The 26,253-nt window shown below is 43.9% G+C and overlaps 1 protein-coding gene across 10 annotated transcripts in view; it reads left to right on the forward strand.

Annotated features, from left to right (window-relative positions):
- Nucleotides 1-26,253, forward strand: part of LOC139270224 (receptor-type tyrosine-protein phosphatase delta-like) — a 2,930,110-nt gene that overhangs the window by 2,720,587 nt on the left and 183,270 nt on the right. For 4 of the 10 annotated variants that reach the window (XM_070888423.1, XM_070888432.1, XM_070888424.1 and 1 more), the window contains exons 15-18: nucleotides 5,012-5,156; nucleotides 8,511-8,816; nucleotides 9,637-9,830; nucleotides 23,230-23,347. In XM_070888423.1, coding sequence (XP_070744524.1) covers nucleotides 5,012-5,156; nucleotides 8,511-8,816; nucleotides 9,637-9,830; nucleotides 23,230-23,347 — 763 coding nt within the window. Of the gene's footprint in view, nucleotides 1-5,011; nucleotides 5,157-8,510; nucleotides 8,817-9,636; nucleotides 9,831-20,556; nucleotides 20,584-23,229; nucleotides 23,348-26,253 lie in introns of all 10 variants that reach the window. The other 6 variants (XM_070888426.1, XM_070888430.1, XM_070888429.1 and 3 more) reach the window with 2 other exon arrangements.

Consider the following 26,253-nt stretch of genomic DNA (forward strand, 5'->3'; position numbering starts at 1 on the left):
AGACTTGACATCAATGTAATGCATTTAGCTGGACCAATCGGTAGAGGAACAACCTTTTGATATCGAAATTCTTGGGGGAAGAAAAGATTCCATCTGAAAACTAATGATTTTCTTTAGGAACTGGACTCAATCCTGTAAAACTCACATAATTCCTGCATTCAGCCTTTGGCGCCCCGAGTCACCAAGATACTAAGTTGAAGGATAGGTTTTTTTTCTGGTAGATCTGAAAATATTGTAGAACAGTCATAAAGGAGGGGCATATGTTTCGATGATAAAGGAACAGGAATGAGCATTGCTTAGGCCTCTTACGGTATATATTTTTTCAGTAAGTGTGGAGTTTTATGTGAGCTGGTGTACGTGGTCACAGGCTTTGTCCCATCCAACATGGTGTGCTTGGCTGGTTCCCTGGGCAGCAGCAGGCGTATGGCGGTCTGGATCTCTCTCGAGCTGATGGTCGAGTGCCTGTTGTAATGGGCCAGGTGGGCAGCTTCACCTGCTCGAAAATATCATTCACAAAGGAGTTCACCATGCTTATGGCTTTGGAGCAGCTGCCGGTGTCAGGACGAACCAGTTTCACCACTTTGAAGTTGTAGATTGAGTAAATCTCCTTCCTCAACCTTCTCCGCTTCTTGCTGCCCTTGTTTACAAATCCCATCATAGCCTTGCACCTCCCTATCTCTGTAATCTCCTCCAGCCCCACAACCCTCCGGGATGTCTATGCTTCTCTAATTCTACCCCCCTGAGCATCCCCGATTATAATGGCCCAATCATTGGTGGCCGTGCCTTCAGCTGCCTGGGCCCCAAGCTCTGGAACTCCCTCCCGAAACATCTCTGCCTCTCTACCTCTCTTTCCTTCTTTAAGACGGTCCTTAAAACCTACCTTTCTGTCATAATTTCTTATGGTATCAAATTTATTTGTTTTGTCTTAAAACACCTTGCGCCTTGGGACGTTTTACTATGTTAAAGGCACTATATAAATACAAGTTGTTGTTGTCGCTGTGACTTTGCTCACGGCTTACTTGGAGCCCTTCTTGAGTGCTGGTTTCTGCTCCTCGGGCAGCGTCACATTTAGAAACCTAGAAACATAGAAAGTAGGTGCAGGAGTAGGCCATTCGGCCCTTCCAGCCTGCACCACCATTCAATAAGATCATGGCTGATCATTCACCTCAGTACCACGTTCCTGCCTTCTCTCCATATCCCTTTAGCCGTAAGGGCCATATCCAACTCCCTCTTGAATATATCTAACGAACTGGCATCAACAACTTTCTGCAGTAGAGAATTCCATAGGTTAACAACTCTCTGAGTGAAGAAGTTTCTCCTCATCTCGGTCCTAAATGGCTTACCCTTTATCCTTAGACTGTGACCCCTGGTTCTGACTCCCCAACATTGGGAACATTCTTCCTGCATCTAACCTGTCCAGTCCCGTCAGAATTTTATATGTTTCTATGACATCCCCTCTCATTCTTCTAAACTCCAGTGAATACAGGCCCAGTCGATCCAGTTTCTCCTCATATGTCAATCCTGCCATCCCGGGCATCAGTCTAGTGAACCTTCGCTGCACTCCCTCAATAGCAAGAACGTCCTTCCTCAAATTAGGAGACCAAAACTGAACACAATATTCCAGGTGAGGCCTCACCAAGGTCCTATACAGCTGCAGCAAGACCTCCCTGCTCCTATACTCAAATCCCCTAGCTATGAAAGCCAACATGCCCATTTGCCACCTTCCACCGCCTGCTGTACCTGCATGCCAACCTTCAATGACTGATGAACCATGACACCCAGGTCTCGTTGCACCTCCCCTTTTCCTAATCTGCCGCCATTCTGCCTTCATGTCTTTGCCACCAAAGTGGATAACCTCACATTGATCCACATTATACTGCATCTGCCATGCATTTGCCCACTCACCTAACCTGTCCAAGTCACCCTGCAGTCTCTTAGCATCCTCCTCACAGCTCACGCCACCACCTAGTTTAGTGTCATCTGCAAACTTGGAGATATTACACTCAATTCCTTCCATCTAAATCATTAATGTATATTGTAAATAGCTGGGTCCCAGCACTGAGCCCTGCGCCACCCCACTAGTCACTGCCTGCCATTCTGAAAAAGACCCGTTTATCCCAACTCTCTGCTTCCTGTCTGCCAACCAGTTCTCTATCCACATCAATACATTACCCCCAATACCATGTGCTTTAATTTTGCACACCAATCTCTTGTGTGGGACTTGTCAAAAGCCTTTTGAAAGTCCAAATAGACCACATCCACTGGTTCTCCCTTGTCCACTCTACTACTTCTAGACACAGCGTGGTTACATGATCTAAGGTGCTGCGTTCAGGTCATAGTCTTCCTTGGCAATGTGGGTTTGGATCCCACTCCTGACATTCAGTCAGGCCTCTTTGCAAGTTCCTTACTGAGGGTAATCTTTGAATTTCATTCAACTGATAAGATTGTCACTCTGTGATGCTACCCTGCAGAATGCAAGTGAAAAATGTAACGTCGATTCCTTGATGTACACTGAGCTTACCGCTAATGTGTAAACAAAACTAATCATTTCAGGAAATGCAACCAATGATTGTGACAAATGCAAATGAGGTGTTTATGTAGCCCACCATAAAACTCATGCTGTCAACTGGTAGAAAGACATCATCCTGATTCGGTTAAAGAACACTTCACAATTTACGGTGCTTTAAAAGTGTATTGGTTTGGGTGTACGACACAGCAGAGACTGATATTTTGAGCATTTTACCCAGAGGAAAGCACCATGTTTAAAAAGGAAGCTGGGAAAGGGCTATATTTTGAGTGGATAATATGATAGGATCATACCAATGGCCCCACGTGCTAGATTGAGTTACGAGTGGTATGTGGAAAATTTAACCCAAATAATGAGGACTACTGTCCCTTTTCAAATTTCATGGGGTTTTGTCCTCCAGCGAAGTGTATGCACCATCTTTTTCATATTTCTTACATCACGGGTCCTGTTATTGGACACACAGCACTGAAACAGAAATAGAACGTGGTGAGCGCCTTACTGGCAGGCCATTGCTGTTGACTGGCCACAAGGAGGTGCATGACAGTAACTTGATAGGGCCACACATCCAGATTTTCCCACTCCTCTGCAGGTAGATGCCCGGCATATCTCTGCACTGTCAGTGAGATGTGTGGAAACAAACTTAGCTCTTTCTGCTCTCTTGCACTGTGTTCCAGTGTGCTGCTGCATTTGGTGAATATTCCTATTATTTTGTGCATGGCCAAATTCTGCATAAATGTATTTCTTCATTGAATCCCCTCACCTCTATTAATCCTCCTTGGGCACTCACTCTTGGAGAATAGGCTGTGCTTGATCTGACAGGGTCATATATTCCATCTAAATCAACTTGTGTAGTAACACATTATTAAACAGTATGGGGGTCATTTTCCATTTTGCCGCAGGGCACCAACCTGGCAGAACCTGACCATTGCAGAAGCCGCCTGATTTTTCATCCCATTGAAATCAGTGGGATGAGAAGCGGGTGAGTGCTACAATGGGTGAGCGATCGGCTATACATAATTTTATCTGAACAGTACCAGGATCGTGGGCCCAGAAATTGTGGTTGGAGGCTTCCTGCGGGCAGACGCCGCCGACAAAATGTTTTTTACGGAAGTACCTGGTGGTCCCAGAGGAATGTAGACCTGCACTCCGAGGCCTAGCGTAGAGGCCCACGTATTCCAAGAGTGTATATGCAGCCTGGGATCACCTGGGCTGGACCAACCAATGAAAATTGCGTATCTTCATTCACAGTAATGGTGAGTTCCGTTTGTACAGTGATCACCATTTCTACGAATGGGGATACGCTCAAAAACACACACATTTTAAATAAATAAGAAAACCCTTAACATATTTAAAATTAATTGAAATTGAATTTAGAAAAAAAATAATTTTTTGAATTTTTTTTAATATGTTTTCATAGGGGTAAAAATAAACTTATCTTAATAGACAGGGTTTTTAATATAAAAATTATTGATAAAATTTTATGTTTCTATTTTTTAAAAGTCTTACACTGACTCTTACCCTAAGGCATAAGAGTTGCAGGATATTCGCTGAGCAAGAGTTGGGCAAACAGCACAAATCTCTGCCCACGAAGGCCCTTCTCCCAGGATGCGTTGCAACTGTCAAAAGACATTTTGATACTTCGCAAGTGCTGGATTTCGGCGCATGCGCATCGTGCGCCGAGAACCAGCACTTGCGGGGCCTCAATGGGTCCGTGTGCACATCGTACCCACCCATAGAGACCCCAATTTTTGGCCCACTATATATTTCAGTAGATTTTAGGTTGGATTGGGTGTTTCATACTGCACAGGAACAAGATAATAGACCAGTTAGAGTGAGAATTCTCTCAAGGGCCTATGTTTGAATCCAACCCAGATTGATGTGATGAAAGTCTTCTATCTGCTGGCTGCAAGGGTGGTGTGAGAAATGGGTTTGGATGCTCCCAGCCTGTTTCCCAGTCGGTGCAAAGGTCCCCACAACTGTGCCTCATTTAGCACCTGTTAGCAATAAATTGACCAACTCACGCAAAGATCATTGGAATTGAAAACTTCATACTGGTGCAGTCGGGAATATTGTCCTGAGGTTGGGATTTGGGCACGTTGAGGCAGAACAAAGGGAGCTTTACTCTGCATGTGTGCTGGGAATGTAAATATGATGATGACAGTGCACGCCTCAAGTGGGAAAGTGTTGGGTTCTTCAGCATTAGTGTGTTGATGAGTACAGAAATTCACCAAATTCTGTTTGTAAACTTTTGAGCTTTCATTTAAATATAGGACAGCTTGGGTTATATGTTTTGTCAATCCCTTATTTTATTAATAGTTGATTAGACCTGTTGAGTGCCTGATGCTGTAGACATGTTTAGATATACTGGCTCAGGTTTACATCTACCATAATGGTTTGATCTTGCTCTTTATCCAGTATTGCTCCACTTGTACCACAAATCGTAAGATAAAGAACATATTCTCTCATTTTCTTTTCCCTCCACAGAAACTTGTCACATTTGAGCCAAAGACAACCTACCTTTTAGAGGATCTCAAACCAAACACCATGTACTACTTCCGTCTTGCTGCCCGTTCTGAGCATGGCCTCGGCGCTTCAACTGCGCAGATTCCAGCCCAAACCATGGAAACTAGTAGGTTTTCTTCTGTTGGCTAGTTCATGCTTGCTTGTTATTCTGACGAGGTGGTCTGTCCCTAGCGTCTAACAGCTGACTGCATGCAGCAGGTGGTATTCTCATAAAACACATAGTTAGGTTTCAAAAAGGAAAGAAAAATGTAGGATTGAAAAGGCTTAGATTTAATGCAGATGGGAATGCAGTGTTCATGTTTACAATGACTAACAAGCACTTTGACTGAAGAATAGAAGCTTTCATAGTTAGCTGACCTTTCTTGTGCATCTCAGTTGCATTGAAGACATTTTCTGTTTTAGATCTGCTTGAGACTTTACTTCAAAAATGTTCTGTGCCTAGCCATATGGATCACACTTTCTTTATAATCTACCATCTATTTATCTTTAAATTGGTTCTAGTGAGGAGCCAGCCAGTGACATTTCTAATGACCAGCAGCAGTAACGTAACCTGTGGTTTGTTGCACATGAACTTTTTAGTGCTTAACTTTTCTTTCTAAAAAGTTGAGGATAATGATCTACATCTCACTGGGCATGGAATGATGGGTAAACTTGTAAAGGTCAGCGAACTACAAAATTATCTATTGTCTTCTAATTGTCATAACTTTCAATAAAGTCCTAAAGGTCAAATAACAAGTTTGAATCCTGTGCACTACTTAATGAAATGGTAATTATGTTTCACCATTTTAAACTATTTCTAGTACCATTAACTGCTGTTGTAATACCTATCTGACAAAATGTTCTTTGATCGAGTTGTTTTTTTAAGTCGAGATCTTATACAGGTGGGATCTGTATGTCGATGCAGAATTCATCCAACTTGAATCTCTTTGTACCTGTAAAATCAAATAGGGAAGATAACATTTAATCATGAATGGTATTTAGGGTCATATTTTATTTCCACAATCTGCATTGACAGTAACACCCAACACTAAGGGCAATTTGGAATGCAGCCATCAATGTTATTTAGGCTGCGATAGCGGCAGAAGATGCAGATTCCTTTCCTCTGTGTTACTGAGTGAGAAAATGCCAGTCAAGGTTAAGGACTGAATATTCCTCTGGGTCAGTATCGATGACAGAAGCGGACTGGGACGGAACATCTACCCGCTGGCCTGAGCCTCTGTGACCGTGTCCCATTTTTCTTGTTCAAGGTCAATTCAGCATGCAGGATGGGTTCCCAGCGATATCTGCACTCTGCAGAATCAGCCTGCCACCACCAGCGAGGGCAGTCATGTTGTGCTGGAGCAGGGCGTTGACTACAGCACCACAAAGAGGTGTAGCCACTGCTAAAGGCCAAAGCCCCCCTGACTGTGTGCAGAGGTTTATACTTGGATGATTGGAGATTTCCCATTTGTGCGGCCACTCAAATCACTCTACTGCCTCGTCCAATATGGTGGTGCCGTGAGTCAGCAATACGGAGGCAGCAAGGCAAGGACATTTATGGTGTCCAAAGCCCCACCCCCTTGGCTTCATTTCAATACAATGCAATGGTCAAATGGTCCTGCTGGGTGTCCCTACTGGTGGAGGAGTCGGAGGAAGGATGGTTTAGGGCTGGGAATTCACAAAGAGTTACATAGAAATACATGGAGTCTACAGCACAGCAACAGGCCATTCAGTCCAACAGGTCTATGCCAGTGTTTATGCTCCACCCGAGCCTCCTCCCATCCCTCTTCATCCATCCCTATCGGCATATCCTTCTATTTCTATCTTCAGGATGTGCTATCCAGCTTCTCCATTTGCCATGGTGCTCCAAAACTTCCTGAAAATGGGTATTTCCGCAGAGGAAAAGCCAGGAAGCTCACCCGCCCACCGTCAACTACAGTGACGGGGAAAATAGGTGCTTTATCAATGAATAATTCAAACTGCTAAGTATTCAAGGCAGCTTGCATATGAAAGTTCAGAAATTTGTAAAACAATGTGCTTGGTTTTTACTAACCAAAGACATCCTGCTCCGAAACCTTCCTCTGAACAAAATATCCCACCGATCTAATCTCCTGAGGGAAAGCGCTGACCCCAAAGAAGCAAATCCCACAATAGCTATCTAACCCATTATTCAACCCTGGCTGCTTGCTTTCCAAAGATGGTGCTTCCCCTGGACACAGCAGCACAATGACTATTGAGGCCCATGGAGATGTGATCACAACCAAATAATCTTCAGTTCTGTTCCTAATCATCCAATTATTTACCGGAGCAGTTAAGTGACACGCGGCATGAACTGCTTTTATCGGAAACCTGTTTCTACAACTCGAGTTGAAAAAAAGTACTCCTGCTCATTCATACAGAAAGAGTTCCTGCTTGCAATTACAAGAGGAAACAGCAGCAAAAGGCTCCTGGTGTCCTGCCTCTGTTAGAACAGTTTATACAGTTTTCAAGCTCCCCCCTCCCCCCCTTTTCATTTCCAACGTCGAATTATATCCAAAATGGCATTAGAGGCATTCCCAGATTTTTTTGATGAATTGTATACCCATAAATTGCACTTTGCATCACACATAAATGGGAATTTGCATGTTCTGCCCTATCCATAGACATGCTCAGTGCTGCAAGCTGGCGGGAATTAATATAAAGGGTGTTTGGCTCTTCGTCAGTTAATATTTGTTTCATGCTCAATAGCACTGACATTTTGGGAGTAAAATCTGTCCCTATTACTGTGTGAGAAAAGGACCACAGGGGAGCAGTGGAATCTTCTCCCTTGTGGTGTATAGTTTTGCATATTCCTATGATGTATTACACCAGCTGAAAAAGAGCTGCCAGTCAAAAAATAGATGCTGCACTATTGGTAAAAAATAAAAACATGGAACTAGATGCAAAGAAAAGCCCATTTCTAACGGGCAATTGGCAACACTTGTTACTTGACCTTGAAGGATCAAAGCTGGGTGCTACTTACAGACAGTAAACAGGCCTCTCTTTGTGTGTGCTAGGTAGGTACCCTGGTATTTCACATAGATATTTTTCTTTGGAATGTAGAAATATTTCTAACACATGTAGAAGGTAAAGCTCCCCACTGTTTGCAGCTGGTCAAGAAGGGTAGGTAATAAAAAAAGGATTAGAGGAATTAAAGAAATATACATGATGTAAGATCTATAATCACAGGTAGGTAATATTATTTGTAGGCTCCATTTTCAGAATTTTATTTACCTTACCATCACCCCATTTTCTGGTTTTATGTTACACAAGAGATTATTTTTGAGTTCTCTTTCATTTGCTTTTCTAAGCCAAGGTGTCATGTTTAATTTACGAAAACATGTTTTGGTTTTATGATTTTTGTTCTCTTTTAATATGCTTCCATTATTTTTATTTATTTTTTTATTTTCTTTCACAATTCCTTTCACCCGTACTTGACCCAACTTCCAAAAAAAAATATTAGAGCCATCAGCCCCACCTCAGGATATCCGGTGCACAAGCCCAAGCTCCACGAGCATCTTGGTAAGTTGGCTGCCCCCACCAACAGAAAAGCAGAATGGCATCATCACCAAATACTCCATCAGATACATGGCAAACGACCGGGAAGACAGCTCACCCAACGAGGCCTTGGACATTCCGCCAGACACCACGCAGCACTTGCTGGAACATTTGGAGAAGTGGACTGAGTACCGCATCATTATGACCGCTCACACGGATGTCGGACCTGGCCCAGAGAGCTCTCCCATACTGATTCGCACAGATGAGGATGGTATGTTGGCTTTGCACCACCAGTCAGCAATTTTCTCGGCTAACAAGTCTTCCCTTGCTGACACTTTTTGCACTTTTCTGTGAGTGTTGCGTCTAGTCCTCTGTTCCACTGAATCTCCTCCTCCTCTTTCTTTTTGCTCGCGAATGAACTACAACAATAGAACCTCTCTGCACTTACCACAGTGCAAAATTGCTTGTATTTCAGGCACCCTGTCTGATGTTTTTTTTCCCCCCAACACTTGATATATTAGATTACTATTGTTAATATTGTCTCCACCCCCCCCCACCCCCCCCCCCCCCCCCACACACACCCCTATAGTATCCTTTTCAATTATTTTTAAATCATTCAACATTCTTCTCAGTGCACTGACATATCACCGAAACATTCGTGCATTATTTTTGCCCGGATTTCATGAGATATTGGTCAGTGAAAAGCAAACGGTCCTGGGACAGAGACCCGAGTGGCTGTCATTTTTTTTTCCACAATAAATATCTTCTTGGAATCATTTTTTAAATCAGGTACAAAAAAATCTTGCATTTTGTGATGCTTTGGCATTCAAAGCATTATCCTTGGCTGCCTTTTTTCCTCTGTTTTTAGTATTTGTGCCTTTTCCTCCATGTTTTTCACATTTTTCCACATTTTTGATGTTTTAGAAAGATGCAGCTCAGGCATTTTTCAGCTTATGATGCATTTTTGGACACAGTTTCAAAGACGTGACTCCCTTTCCTCCATCTCTTTTGAAAAATAGTGGGTCTGTCCTTGTGGATTGGGAGGGTTAAAGCATCATCAGTGTTTTTTTAATCAAATGGTATTCTTCCAGTTCCTAGTGGTCCTCCTCGCAAAGTCGAGGTAGAGGCTTTGAACTCAACAGCTATTACAGTGTCGTGGCGCTCACCTGTTCCAAATAAACAGCACGGACAAATACGTGGCTACCAGGTCCATTTTGTGAGGATGGAACATGGAGAACCAAGAGGACAGCCCATGCTCAAAGATATCATGTTGGCAGATGCACAGGTATGCTGGCTGAGATGTTGATTCTAATTTAGTGACTGTACAATTTCATAATGTTCCACGGTGCAATGAAAAAGTATAAATTTATGCCAGTTCAACTTTGCATTTCATCTCTTCATTCTACCAGCCGTACTGTTTTAATAGAGGGAACAAAGTTATCTTTAAGACAATATGAACTAATGTATGTAGTCACATTTAAGGCAGCCCACTGCCCACACTCCCCTTCCAATATACAGAAATATGTGACCTACACATAAGGCCTGGAGTCTCTATTCTAACATTATGGTAGGTGAAAGTGGGGAGGGCGACAGGGAGAGCAAAAGAGACATCCGGTGTTAAATGGTGATCTTGATAACAGATCACATGTGAATTTAGGATTGAGCAGGACACCAAAAACTGTACACTTACCAACAACATCAACAACTTGTATTTATATAGTACCTTTAACGTAGTAAAATGTCGCAAGGCCCATCACAGGAGTGTTATAAAACAAAAAATAATTATGACACCGAGCCAGATAAGAAGAAATTAAGGCAGTTGACCAAAAGCTTGGGCAAAGAGGTAGTAGTTTTTAAAGAGCTTCTTGAAGGAGGAAAGCGAGGTAGAGTGGCGGAGAGGTTTAGGCAGGGTGTTCCAGAGCTTGGGGCCTATGCAGCTGAAGGCACGGCCACCAATGGTTGAGCGATTATAATCAGGGATGCTCAAGAGGGCAGAATTAGAGGAGCAGAGACATCTCGGGGTTGTGGGCTCCATTTCCTTCTTGCTTAGGCTGGCCTAGATGGTGCTTAACCTTACTGTCCTCTAATTCAGAACTAAGCTTCAAATTTTATATCCTGTCCATCACAATTTATTTCTGCAACATTGCCGCCGAAACCCATATCTATATTTTCATTACCTCTAAAGTCAACTTCTCTAATGCCCACCTTTCCAGCCTTGTGAGCTGCTGTCACCTTAAATATTAATTTCTCTAAACTCTTCTGTCCCACATTCTGTCCAACCTAAGGCATGAATTTTCTCAAGGGAGGCGGGTTGGGGGCAGGGAGTTTCTGAGGTGCGCGGGAGGCAGGAGGCCGGGTTTCCCAAAGACCCTGCCAACTTTAACAGCAGGGCCTGATTTGAATGTGAAGCCTCTGTTTCCCGGCTGTAGCCAACCAGATTGAGGGGTTGCTAGCTGCGGGCGGGGAGGCCTCAGAAGCAAGGGACCAGTAGAGCATCGGCAGGAATCAGTTGGGGGGATACGGGAAGCAAGAGAGCATCAGCAGTGGTCGGGGATCGGGCCGAGGGTAGAGGGTTGGGAATGGGAAGAGCATCAGCAGGGGTCAGGTATCACAGGGGGTGGGACCGAAAGAATCGGCAGGGTTAGGAAGATTGGGGGTGGGGCTGAGAGCATCAGCAGGGGGAGGGGTGTCGGGCTCGGGGGTGGGGCCGAGAGCATTGGCAGGGGGAGTGGATCGAGCAAAGGGGACAAGGAGGGAACATCGGCTGGGGACCATGGTTGGGGGGTCGGCCGGGATTCACGAATTGTTTGAAACCCATCCACAGGCAGTGAAACACAAAAAGGAGGCTTCCAGCCACATTGCAATATTTACATTGAGGTAACACCCCTGGCAGCGGGGGTGCCCGGTTGGAAGCAGGATCAGGTCGGGAATCCTCTTTTTACCACTTTAGCTGCCACCACGCTCCAAATTTTCAGCCTGAGTCACATTAGCTACCTGTCCTCCAACACATTAGATTAAAATCCTCATCTGCAGGCATAGGCTTACTCCACTCTATCACTCCAGCCTCTCTCTCTACCTAATGCTCCCTCCTTTGCTTTTTGGTTCCCCAATACTTCTTTACTGACCTTCCTCCTTCTGTTCCACTATTGGTGATAGAGGCTTCAGTTGTCTCAGCCCTAACTCACTGTAACTCCCCCCCCCCCCCCCCCCCACCTTGCAACCTCTCTCTTACCTGTAAAAGCTGTTTTAAAACCTATCTATACAGTTACACTTTCTGTCAGCCATTGCTGCTTGGCTTCAGCTATCTCCTATGTGAGGTGCCTTTTCTACCACAACAGCAACAATTTGTATTTATATAGCACCTTTAACGTAGTAAAACGTCCCAAGGCGCTTCACAGGAGTGTTATAAGTCAAAACAAATAGATTTGACACCGAGCCACAAAGAAGAAATTACAGCAGATGAGGTAGGTTTTAAGGAGTATCTTAAAGGAGGAACGAGAGGTAGAGAGATGGAGAGGTTTAGGGAGGGAGTTCCAGAGCTTGGGGCCCAGGCAGTTGAAGGCACGTCCACCAATCATTGAGCAGTTATAATCAGGGATGCTCAAGAGGGCAGAATTAGAGGAGCGCAGATATCGGGGCGGGGGGCGGCGGTGGCGGTGGCCGGAGGAGATTACAGAGATAGGGAGGGGCGAGACCATGGAGGGTTTTGAAAACAAGGATGAGAATTTTGAAATCGAGGCATTGCTTAACAGGGAACCAGTGTAGGTCAGCGAGCACAGGGGTGATGGATGATCATGACTTGGTGCGAGTTGGGATACGGGTTGCCGAGCTTTGGATGACCTCAAGTTTACTTAGGGTAGAATGTGAGAGGCCAGCCAGGAGTGCGTGGGAGTAGTCAAGTCTAGAGGTAACAAAGGCATGGATTTTTTTCTACCTAAAAAAAAAAAATGCTATGCAAATTCAAGTTGTTTTTGTTCGGCGGACAGCCAGGAACATTGATGAAGTCAAGGTTGGAGGCACGTAAGTGTTTCCAGCAGCCAAAGAGGATAGTGGAGTTTTGCTAACAGTTAGCTGGAGGAGGTTTTGGCTCATCCAAATCTTAATGACAGTTGGAGAAAGTGGCAAGAGCCTTTGGGTCGAAGGGGGAGTCAGAGGTAGAGCTGTGTACATGTCATCAGTGTATGTGGGAAAGTTGACATCAAGGTTCTTTCAGCGAATGCGATTGTGAAAACCCATTCACTTTCAGCCTCAAAATATGATGTAGATTTAGATTTCATCTCCTGTCAGTACAGACAATAAGCTTTAGCACATGATAATAGAAAACAGTTTACAATTTAAAATAAATTGAGTAAATAACAATCTGCAGTTTTAATTCTTGGACTGAGTGTTCGTGATATCAGCAGACGAGCACTCAGCCTGCTCATATAGCTTTCTTTTCTCCGCTATTTTGTGGTGGGGGGAATGTTCTATCTGTTTGTTAATCATTCGACCCCTGATATCACCAATGGCCATTTCTGTGCTTAACTTTCTTATATAGTCTGGGCTATCAAACACACGAGATCTTTCTGCGAGTCACTCGTTCAGTATTTGTGCAGTTTTTCCTAAATGTGAAGATCGTGCGAGTGATTATGCGACCGGTCAGCTGCTTCTATCCAGGAGTACATCTCAAGAAATTGCCGACATGCAGCGCATGAATTTCCCTCCGTTTAACTTGAAAATAGTAATATACGGGCTGTGTGCCCACGATCATCCGAGATGCACCCCCTGCGAGTTCTGTTGCTGGATTGTGAAATCGCTCCATGTCTCCTTTCAGCTATTTGGACAATTGCATGAAGAGAAAGAAAAATGACAGGGCTATGGGGAAAAGAGCAGAGGAGTGGGATTGATTGGATAGCTCTACCAAAGAGCTAGCACAGGCATGATGGGCTGAATGGCTTTGGTTGGAGGCTGTTGCACCCTGTAATCGCAGTCGGAGATGGGCAAGATTGTGCGGATGTCCCTACCTTCTACGCAGCATGTGGCTGATATCAGTAATGTGGAGAGATTAGAAAATGCTGCGGTACAGAACGATCTGGGGGTCCTTGTACATGAAACACAACAAATTAGTATGCAGGTACAGCAAATAACTAGGAAGGCAAATGGAATGTTGGCCTTTATTGCAAGGGGGATAGAGTTTAAAAGTGGGGAAGTCCTGCTACAACTGTACAGGGTATTGGTGAGGCCACACCTGGAGGACTGCGTACAGTTTTGGACTCCTTATTTAAGGAGGGATATACTTACATTGGAGGCTGTTCAGAGAAGGTTCAGAAGGTTGATTACTGAGATGAAAGGGTTGTCTTATGAAGAATGGTTGAGCAGGTTGGGCCTATACTCATTGGAGTTTAGAAGAATGAGAGGTGATCTTATTGAAATGTATACAATTCTGAGGGGGCTTGACAGGGTAGATGCAGAGAGAATGTTTCCCCTCGTGGGGTAATCTAGAACTTCAGGGCATAGATTCAGAATAAGGGGTCGCCCATTTAAAACGGAAATGAGGAGGAATTTCTTCTCTCAGAGGACCGTGAATCTTTGGTATTCTCTACCCCAGAGAGTTGTGGAGGCTGGGTCATGGAATATATTTAAGGTGGAGATAGACAGATTTCTGAATGATAGGGGAGTCGAGAGTTCTGGGGAGCAGGTCGGGAAGTGGAGTTGAGGCCAAAATCAGATCAGCCATGATCTTATTGAATGGCGGAGCAGGCTCGAGGAGCCAAATGGCTTCCTCCTGCTCCTATTTCTTACGTTCTTATGGCGGGGTGTCCTGATGCCAATACATGTTTCCCTGTTCTGTGGCGTGAGCTTGGGGACTTTTATTTTCACTGTTTTCTGAGTATCCATTAAAAGTGACAAAAGTAAGAACATAAAAGGCGGATGAGTTACCGCCCGCCCACCATTCGATTTAACTGCTAATAATGTTAAGTGAATAATAAAGGTAATAACCTTTTCTTTCAAGCGTTGAAGCAATCATTTTTTTTCACACTTGAACAGACAAAAATTCAGGTGTTATGAGTATCATCAACTGTCTGAATAACGCTGCACACATTTCATTATTTTACAATAATATTTTGATGAGACAGTATCTCTCTCTTTCTCTGCTCCTGCAGTCAATAATAGAAGATAAATAAACACACACACATAAAAAGCTGTAAGTTGCATTGCAGAAATGCTTCAGGGTCAAAGGTTGCAGAGCAGTCACTGTGAAAATCGACTGAATAAATGCAGGACTTTTTTCTCCACAATACCACAGCAGCTTATTAAAATGAGCTAATATCTAGAAGATACATATTACGGAGGAAAAAAAACGGAGTGGCATTCATAACTTGGGAGCACAACAGACATAGTTGACTTTGTCACAAATGGAGAATTTTGTGATACACAAGTTATTTTGGTATATTCAATAATATTATACATCTTCATATCCTAAATGCAGCATTACATTTTCCTCTGCTATAAAGGACATAAAAAACATAAGAAATAGGAGCAGGAGTAGGCCATTTGGCCCCTCTTGGGCTCAGCTCCACTTCCCTGCCTGCTCCCCATAACTTTTTACTCCCTATTGCTCAAAAATCTGTCTATCTCCACCTTGACCCAGCCTCCACAACTCTCTGGGGTAGAGATTCCAAAGATTCACGACCCTCTGAGAGAAGAAATTACTCCTCATTTTCGTTTTAAATGGGCGACCCCTTATTCTGAAACTATGCCCCCGAGTTCTAGATTTCTCTACGAGGGGGAAACATCCTCTCTGCATCTACCCTGTTATGAATAAATAATTTTAATAGTTTTAAATTTAAATAGGACTTCTACCCACAACTACAGGCTCCTTGAAGGAGCACAGCAATATTATGAAAGCAAATGTCACTATGTTTGCCCAGATCAAGTCAGTACCATCGTGATGGATTTTCCAGCATCATTGATTTTGAAGTACAATTCTGGCAATTCACATTGAATCATCTGTAGTTGAGTCCCTTTTAGGAATAATACGGACCCGATTTTGCTTAACAATGGCGATCATTGTTTTCAGTGTCTGATAGTTACTTCATTGTTGCGTTTCCATGATTTACTCCATAGGTCCCATTGACCTTACAGTAAATATTTTCTCTTTGTTCTTTCTGCCAAAAGCAGATCACCATGCCATCTTCCTTCCCATACTGAGTGAATAGAAAAATAATTTAAATAAAATGAGTTTGGGTGGTCTCAATCCAATTCCGTTGGACATGTTTACTTGGGACCCTCCAGAATATGTCAGGCTCCATGTGTGGAGGAGGCTGGTGGCGAGGGATGTTCATATTCCTCAGATATCTCGTAACAACATAACAGGTTGTTGGCCTCAATGCCCTTCTAAGAACATAAGAATTGGGAGCAGGAGTAGGCCATACGGCCCCTCGAGCCTGTTACGCCATTCAATACGATCATGGCTGATCATCAACCTCAACTCCACTTTCCTGCACGATCTCCATATCCCTTGATTCCCCGAGACTCCAACAATCTATCTATCTAAGCCTTGAATATATTCAGATGACACTGGGGCAGAGAATTCCAAAGATTCACAACCTTTAAGTGAAGAAATTCCTCCTCATCTTTGTCTTAAATGGCCAACCCCTTATTCTGAGACTGTGCCCCCTAGTTCTAGACAGTCCAGCCAGGGGAAATAACCTCTCAGCATCTACCCTGTCAATCTCCCTTTAGAATCTTCTCTCTATTCACTGAGCACAGTGCGGTATGAAAGGCAATGTTCCATCAGGAGTACCATGGAACATGAGAAAGTAGGTTTGAAGCTTAGCTTTCCAGCGAAGAGGGGTGGGGAGCCTGGAGGATAGATCTTCAACTGACCACAGTTGTGCTCGTCTATCTGTTGATAAAGAATGCCACAATCTAGAAGCAGGCCACCTGTCTGCCTTTCAGTATCGGGTTACTTGGCTCAGCAATAGCAACACTGAGGAGAAATTACTGAAAGGGACAATGAACAAAGAACTACATTTACATAAGAACAAAAGAATTAGGAGCAGGAGTCGGCCATTGTGTCCCTCGAGCCTGCTCCGCCATTCAATAAGATCATGGCTGATTTTCAACCTCAACTCCACTTTCCCGTCCTATCCCCATATCACTTGATTCCCTTAATATCAAAAAATCTATCGATCTCCATCTTGAATATACTCAAAAACTGGGTCTCCACAGTCCTCTGGGTAGAAAATTCCAGAGATTTACCACCCTATGAGTGAAGAAATTTCTCCTCATCTCAGTCCTAAATGGCTGACCCCTTATTCTGAGACAGTGATCCCTGGTTCTAGACTCCTCCTTTAGAAGAAGTAAACTCACAAAAGTATGGTTTTAAAAAAAAATAAAGCTTTTTCTGAATGAATCCATTGTTTGCAGTTTCATCAGAGCTTAAGATCCCACTGTATTAAAAATTCTCAGACAATTTATAAGAAAGATTCATTTCATTAGTTTTTCAGCTGCTTTCATAATGGACTGGCACCATAGTCATTGTGCATCTACGGTGTACCCCATTATTATGATGCAGAAAATCCAGGAAATTATGGTGTGAGTGATTCGTGCCATTACGTACACCACGCTATAATCTGCTGGGTTTTTTTCCCCCACAAAGACTCTTGCTAAAAAAATTGAACAGCTAATTATCATAGCTCATGGGATGTGGGCGTTGCTGGCAAGCCACCATTTATTGCCCATCCCTAATTGCCCTCCAGAAAGTTGTGCTGCAGTCCCTGTGCTGAAGCTAGTCCCATCGTGATACTTCCTTGTAGCGGTTTGGTACAACTGAGTGTCTTGCTAGGCCATTTCAGAGGGCAGTTAAGAGTCAACCACATTTCTATGGGTGTGGAGTCAAATATAGGCCAGGTAAGGATGGCAGATTTCCTTTTCTACAGGACATTAGTCAACCAGATGGGTTTTTATGACAATCCGGTAGTTTCATGGCCACCATTATTGACACTCGCTTCCTAGTCCAGATTTATTTAATTAACTGGATTTAAATTCCCCAGCTGCCATGATAGGATTTGAACTCCCATCTTTCGATTATTAGTTCAGGCCTCTGGATTACTTGTCCAGTAACATAACCATTGTGGTCCCATACCCCTTAAACCTTGCTTCCCTGACTGGGAATCGAACCCGGTCCGTAGTGGTGCGAGCTCCAAATCCGAAAGACAAGATTACCAGGGAACTCCATTTGCTAAAATAAGGCCACTGTGATCTCCTCAGCCACTTACAACATTACAGAATGATGTTGGATGACTCAATCAGTATTCAATGGCTCAGCAGGTTGCCTATATCAAAAATAACGATTTAACATATCGGTATCTTGATCATAATCTTAACCGGGGATTAACACACACCACATCACATTGAGGAAGGGCTTTATTGTACAATAAAAGTTTAATGTTATCTCGACCTTAAAGGAATCCTTGACTGTATCATTTTTTACTGACTTGTTCTCGGAACTTAATTTTAATCTTAAACCTCAATGAATGAATAAGTGCATTGACAGCCAATGAATCTCCCCGATTGATATTAGCTTTACATTAATATTTATTGAGCTCGTCCAAATTATGGAAGATAATGAAATATTGCTAGTGATTTGGGAGACAATTAGTAAATGACCAACTCAAAAGACCAATCTTAAATAAATATTCAGTTAAAAACAGTTCAAGATAACTGACCGTGATTATCTTTTCAAAAATATACTTTATTCAAATAAAATTTTCACAATACGTTTGAAAATAGTTCAGTACCTTGCGGTCAGCAATTACATACATTTCGTTTGGATGCTGACAGCAGCTCCATACAATGCACTAGCGTGCATTTCATTTCAAGGTACAGTTTAGTACAATCCGTAAATCACGTTACATGTAATACTGTGCAAATAAGGGTATTACATAGAGCAGATGAGAACAGGTTTGCTTAACATTCCAGTGTACATTTCAATACCGATCACGAATCACATTACATGTAGCACCATGCAGATGAAGGCCATACGTGGAACGGATGAGAATACGTTTGCATTTCTTTACAAGTTACTAAGCAGTGCAGAGACTGGCACAACACAGGTGTTTTTCAGTACATGGTGCTCTATGTATACAAGCAGATTAACAAGTACAGCCCGAGGCGGGTCTGATTCCATCCCCTGGGTTTACCGTGGCGGAAGGGCCTTAAACTGTGGCTCTTCCCCACCGTGCCTTTTGCGGCGACTGCACCAACCCTCAGCACGTACTCCTGGACCTTGGATTGCGCCAGTCTGCAACACTCGGCTGTGGACATCTCCTTGCTCTGGAAGACCAGCAAGTTTCAGGAAGACCAAAGTGCGTCTTTCATCGAGTTGATGGCTCTCCAGCAGCAGATAATGTCTGTCTTGGTGTGCGTCCCTGGGAACAGTCCGTCAAGCACAGAGTCCTGTGTTATGGAGCTGCTTGGGATGAACCTCGACAGCAACCACTGCATCTCCTTTCAGACCTGCCTTGCAGAGGAGCAATCCCGAAGGAGATGGATGACAGTCTCGTCCATACCACAGCTGACTCGGGGGCAGAGTGCCGTGTCTCTGAAACCCTGGCTGTGCATGAAGGATCTGACGGGTAGGGCCCTCCTCACCACCAACCAAGCTATGTCTTGGTGCTTGATAATTGAATGTGATTTGTGTGAAAATGTTAAATGACCTGTTGCATGTTCCACCTTGGATGTGTATGGGACAATGGCTGTGCCATTGTGACTCGCTGCTATGCTCATGGCGGTGTATTCTAATCCGTTCTCCAGCAAACTTTGACGTAAATTTGGCACTGGAGGATTAGGAGCACAAAGGTCTAAATTAAGGCGTTAGTTGCCAATTTAGACCTGGCAGCAATTTGCAAATCATTGTCTTTCTCTTTCTGCACATGCCTGCATTGATTGCTCATCAAAACTAGCAAAATGCAGTTACTTGAAATAACTTAATAACTCATCAGTTTGTGTGAGGTGAATAATTGAAGGTAAAATCACTCCTTCATAGAGAAAAGAAGGTGATGGGTTTCCTGCAAAAACAAATCTTTTTTTTAGGTTTTGGTCCAGTTGAAATATGAGTAGGCCTTTTAAATATATGTGTTTAAGCCTTTGGAGTAGCAAGAAACAACCCTTCCTCAATAAAAATTGTATTGTACAACCCCCCCCCGCCCCAAAATTTTAGAATTGACGAAATCACTGAGCTGGATTTTCGGCTCTGCTCATTTCGGGGCGGTAATGGCGGCGGGGCGGTAAAGTTTGCACCCGGGAACAGTTTGCATCTCAGTCAGCAAAATTCGGCAGCTGGGCTCTGAGTGTGGGGCGGAGAGCTAAGGGAGCATTGCACACCTCTCTTGGGGCGCTAGGCCGGCTGAGAATGCGAAAATCCTGAGCTAAGCAGCCGGCCTCAGAGCGCTCGAAGAGAGGCCTTGGGGAGAAAAAAAACCATTCCCAATAAATAACTCACGCTACCACAACATAAATCGCAAAAAAACACTTACCTGAAGTTGACATTATTTACCTCATTGTACCCGCTATAGCTGGGACCACCCGCTTTCACAGGTGGTCCCAGCACGGCGCTCTATGAAGCGCTACGGATTGGGTGGGAGCCAAAAATCGAGCCGGTGTCGCAACCAGGGGTGTTGCACACCGGCTCGCGTCTTCCGGGTGGTAATGCTCCGTACCCCGCTGAAACTGGCACCAAATATCCCGGTGGGGCGCTGGAAGCTGGCCGCGGCCCCCACCCCCCCCCCCCCCCCACTCCCACCCCCCCCCCGGGCGGAAAACAGAGGTGGCAATGAGCTGAAAATCCAGCTCTGTAAAAAGTACAACAAAATCATCCATGGGAACACCTCTTCACATTTCAATATTTTGTCATACCCTCAAAATGATTTTGAAGCAAAAATTCAGAGTTCGATACACACTTGAAATCTTTTCTTTATTCTATATCTTTTCTTTTCTTTCTATCGATCTTGTTTTGTTTCAATCAGTGGGAAACTGATGACTCTGCCGAACATGTGAGTAAAACAAAATTGGACAACTGCAAACCTGTGTTTTGTTGTTAACTCCTCGGTGTCTTCACACAATGTCTACTTGCAAATTTTTCTTTCTGTACGACAATTTTTTCGTTGGTGTACTGCACTGCATGCACTAACTGGTCTTCAAAGACATTTTGTAAATTTTATTTTGTACTAACTTGTGCATTTATTTTATTCTGTTGGAGTGAACACTTTGCATGGAATGAAACACTACCTGTCAATGTTGAAAAAGGTGCCTCAGGGTAGTTACCCAGTGCATTTTAATTATCAGAATTAAATGAATTGATTGATATATATTCGCACACTCTGCCACTCAGTTTAGTGAAGAATTACACACTTGTCCGATCACTAGTTTAGCAAGACTGTACATTTTGCACCGAGTGCATTTTTCTTGTTGTAGGGTCTGTCAAGCTCCATGAAGCCCAGGTGACCTGATGTCTTTCGTAAAAATGTTCTACAGAGACTGCACCAGACATCTCTGGAATACATCAGATCGCCCTGACTTAACGAGGCATCATGTACCCCATGGGAAACATACACTCTATGCAAAAAGTCCAGCTTCATTGGGAGTTTTCAAGGACCCCACGGGCTTGCTATATGAATGATCATCAGTGCACTTTTTGGACACCCTAACTTTTTGCTCTCACCAGAAAATCACGTTTCCCCCCACCGTCAAAAATTACAATTGCATTCCACCACATTCTACATTGTAAAAGTGTACCAATTCTATAACTGTGCCAGATCTCCACTACTCACAAAATTATGCAACGCCTTAAAACACAAGATTCTGATCTACTTGTAAATAAAGCTGCTCATTATCCTTTCACGTTGGCCCTGTGAAGCTGTTATGTCAATCAGGGACGGTACGGTGCCATGTGTACATACTGTCCTGTGCGCGTGGGGTGCGATGGCAGCAATTGGCAAAAACAATATTCATCTTATTCATAGTTTTTAGTATGTTTTAGATTGTCTCGTTTTTTAGATGGCCATAATTTTGTGAGTACAGTTAACTGTTGCAGTCAGAGTTGTGGAGGAATACAGTTTTAATGCTCTCAGCACCACTTCTTTAATATCCTTTGGTATTCTTAAATTATGTTTGTTGGTTGAGCAACTGACTGACATTTGTGGCACTGAATGGTCGCTGTATATCATTAATGTCTTGGCTTGTTTAACTCGGGAGAGTACCATGGGGTAGATTATGACTTCAGTGTCTGCCATTAATCTGGCGGAACGGATCACCTGCCCTTTATGGAAAATGTAAAGCTATTTATTCCAGTTAAATCAATGGAATTCGACCGATTACAGTCCTCCCCCCCGACCAATTACTGTTTCCCCCCCTCCCCCCGACGATTACTGTCTTCCCCCCCCCCCAGCTGATTACTGTATCCCCCCCCCGACCAATTACTGTCGTCCCCCCCGCCCGACCGATTACTGTTTCCCCTCCCCCCCGACCAATTACAGTCGCCCCCCCCCGACCGATTACTGTGCCCCCCCCCACCGATTACTGCTCCCCCGACCAATTACTGTCCCCCCCTCCCCGACCGATTACTATCCCCCCCCGACCAATTACTGTTCCCCCACCCCCGACGATTATTGTCTCCACCCCATGACCGATTACTGTCCCCATCCCCGACGATTATTGTTTCCAGCCCCTGACTGATTACTGTCCCCCCCCCCCCGACTGATTACTGTCCCCACCCCCTGACCGATTACTGTCCCCATCCCCGACGATTATTGTTTCCAGCCCCTGACTGATTACTGTCCCCCCCCCCCCGACTGATTACTGTCCCCACCCCCTGACCGATTACTGTCCCCATCCCCGACGATTATTGTTTCCAGCCCCTGACTGATTACTGTCCCCCCCCCCCGACTGATTACTGTCCCCACCCCCTGACCGATTACTGTCCCCACCCCCTGACCGATTATTGTTCCCTCCCCCCCCCTGTCCCCGACCGATTACTGCCCCCCCCCCAACGATTACTGTGTCCTCCCCGCCCCCGCCGATTACTGTGTCCCCCCCCCCCCACCGATGACTGTCCCCCCCCGACCAATTACTGTGTCCCCCCCGACTGATTACTGCCCCGAGCCACTCTGATCGATCAATGCCCAGATAGCGAAGATAGACAGCCAAACCTGTGTTTGTACTTTGGCAGGGAACAGATAGGACAAGTTACGATAAATTCTGCCTTTACCGCTCACTCTTTTAAAGAGGTAAAACAACTAAAGACCACCAATTTCACCCCTGCACAAACACACCATATTAGCCCTGAGTAACAGCTTTTGTTCAAAAGTGTAAAAGGATGCTCACTTGAATAATACAATGAATTAATAATGTGTGGATCTTAACACTTTCTAACTGAAATGTGCAATTGGGCATTTGAACTGTACAGAAAACTGTGGGAGGAAAAGCAATGTATGTGTGTTTCAAAGAATGACGAGATCTGCTACTCAAAAGGCTAATTCGTGTTTAACATCAATACAAAATAGATTAAATTTAGCACCCTCCAATTTGCTCTGTTTCCTCATTAACCAGAGCCCTGAACAGCTGACTGATGCCCTAAAACGACAGAAGAGGTTCTCATTGTGGTTTTTATTTTTTTTTCTGCCTTTTTTGTGTGTGTATAGGAGATGCTCATTTCTGGGCTTTTGCCTGAAACTACCTACTCTGTCACTGTGACAGCTTACACAACAAAAGGAGATGGAGCTCGCAGCAGAGCCAAGCTTGTGGTAACCACTGGTGCAGGTGAGTGATTTCTGGAGAAAATTATTGGGTTCCAGGCATTTGATCTATAATACCAGCCAATGTCCAGACTCAGAAAGCACCAGAGCAAACTAATTGAAATTCTAACTTGCTAAGACTAGGGCAGTTATTTCTGGAGTTCAGGGTTTCTTCCCCCCCCAACCCTTCCATATGTAAAGGAATAAAACAGCAGGGAGTCCATTCTGTCTGTTGACTGTGCCAAAAATGTCAGAGGCAAGAATAAATTTGTACAAATCTTGCCAGTTTTCATTGGCAAGCTTGCTGGAGGTTAAGCTTCTTTCTCTTTGGTGTTGTTTCTTTGTCAAAGAAAAATCAGAGCCATGCATAGTTTCAACAAAACCACTCATGTAGGGAGGTTTATGAGCATTGCAATCAACGAGCTAAAGTTTTAGGTTACCTTTATATTTCTGATTTCATCTCATTTGCACATTTAACTTTATTGTATAATTTGGGCCAGATTCAGGTACACAGTGCTGCCTTCTGCAATTCTTTGCCTTACTGTTTCAGTAGTTTATTTGTGTTGGTTAAAAGGAAGCCCGTTTTTAAAAAAAATCTCCTCTTCTCGATCATCACAGATGGTTTAAATGGCAATTGTCGTCAATCACATAGGAATATTGAAATTAGATGTGTCTGTGAGGCAGTGCTCCTGAACAGAAACAGGAGACTGAAGCTTTGCTGGGCCATTTCAGAGGGCAATTAAGAGTCAACCACATTGCTGTGGGTCTTGAGTCATATATAGACTAGACCGGGCATTAGTGAGCCAGATGTGTTTTTGTGACAATCCGGCAGTTTGATGGTTACCATTAAATACTAACTTTTTAATTCTAGATTTATTTAAAAAACTGAACTTAAATTCCCTGCTGCCATGGTGCCATTAGTCCAGATCTCTGGATTACTAGTCCAGTAACATAACCACTATGCTACCATATCCCCAGACCAAATCAAGAAAGTATTAAACCCATTCTGGGGCTGACTACCCCATAGCCGTAAAATAAAGTTACCCAGTTTTGAAGGAACTGCATCTCCTAGGAAACGAGCAGAAGCAGTACTTCTTTTATTGGGTGTGATCTTAACATGTTCCAACAAGGGAGTCATAATAAGGCTTAGCCCATGGTGGTGTGGTGATGATGGACACCTTAACCATCACTACCACACCACATTGCCAAGGCAGTAAACATGCCAATGACAAATCCTCAATACTTGTTGGAGCTGGCATACATATTCCTGACCAGTAGAGAATCAAAACTGTAAGCCACATGTGCATTCTGAGGCAGTCAGTTATACAATGCAGCTGATCAGAGACAATATATTGTTACGTGGGATAAATGTTTCATTATGTTGATAAATTCCAGAGAAGGTGCCTTCAGGCTCAAAACAGCATGCCTTTTGCACTCACTACTTTATTAATCATAAAGTCAGAGTCATGGACAGAAAATACTTAAGTGTTCCTTGGAAAAGATAAACTTAAAATTATGTTTCTGTCGACTGTTACTCCGGCAGGGTGACTTGGGGTACATTTACCCTACAACTGTAGCCTGAAGTTGGAGTCATGGGCTGATCTGACATTGAAGTGGGCAGAGTGACATTCTCTGGAGGAGAGAGTCTCACACCGTTTCACTTCGGAGTCAGTTTGGCACCCTATTTGCACTGCACACATTTAGCTAACGTGCATCAATATTAACCTTGTAGTAACAATGTTAACACAGTAGCTGTGTAAGATAGTTTTCAAAGATGGATTATTCCACAAAACTGTGAGTACAAGAAACAAGAAGCCCCAGTTCTAGCTGGCTGTTAATTGTTAAAACTGAATGTCTGCGCTTCTCTAATTCTGCCCCCCTGAACATCACCGATCATAATCGCTCAAACATTGGTGGCCGTGCCTTCTGTTGCCTCGGCCCCAAACTCTGGAACTCCCCGCCTAAACCTCTCTGCTTCTCTCGCTCTCTTTCCTCCTTCAAGACACTCCTTAAAACCTACCTCTTTGACCAAGCTTTTGGTCACCTGCCCTAATATCTCCTTGTGTGGCTCGGTGTCAAATTCTTTATCTCATAATACTCCTGTGAACTACCTTGAAAGCGCTATATAAATACAAGTTGTTGTTGTTGAATGGTGCTCTACTTTAGGCTTTTCCCAGCACCCAGAGGTTTCCCTTAGTTGTGGTAGTATGGCTACATCTTTTGTGGTTTGATGCATATCCTTTCACAGGTATCGGGTTTGTCAGAGCATCTTCTTAGGAGGAGGCCAGGCGATCTGTTCAACCCGCAGCACTCATTCAAGTAGCTGATATTCAGAAACACAAGACATCATTCTTCACCACACACATTACACAGGCCTGTCTGAAGTTTCTGCTTTCAGACCCGGCACACTGTATTCATCATGATCTTTCTCACTGTTCCATCTCATTGATCCTGCAGGCAAACCCCAATCATAGCTTGAGACTATCAGCCCAAACATCCCTCGAGTAGAAGGCAATGGGGGTGGATTTTTAGAATCACAGAATGGTTACAACACAGAAGGAAGCCATTTGGCCCATCGAGTCCATGCCTGCTCTCTGCAAGAGCAATTCAGCTAGTCCCACTCCCTTGCCCTTTCTCTGCAATTTTTTCCCCCTTATTTAATTCCCTTTTGAAAACCACAATTTTGTCGGCCTCCCAACACCCTTTCAGGCAGTGCATTCCAAATCCTAACCACTTGCTGCGTAAAAACGTTTTTCCTCATGTTACCTCTGTTTTTTTTGCCAGTCACCTTAAATCTGTGTCCTCAGGTTCTCAACCCTTCTGCCAATGGAACCAGATTCTCTTTACCTACTCTGTCCCGACCCCTCATGATTTTGAACACCTCTACTATATCTCCTCTCAACCTTCTCTGCTCCAAGGAGACCAACCCCA

Source organism: Pristiophorus japonicus, chromosome 1 (assembly GCF_044704955.1).
Source record: "Pristiophorus japonicus isolate sPriJap1 chromosome 1, sPriJap1.hap1, whole genome shotgun sequence".
NCBI classification, from domain to species: Eukaryota; Metazoa; Chordata; class Chondrichthyes; family Pristiophoridae; genus Pristiophorus; species Pristiophorus japonicus.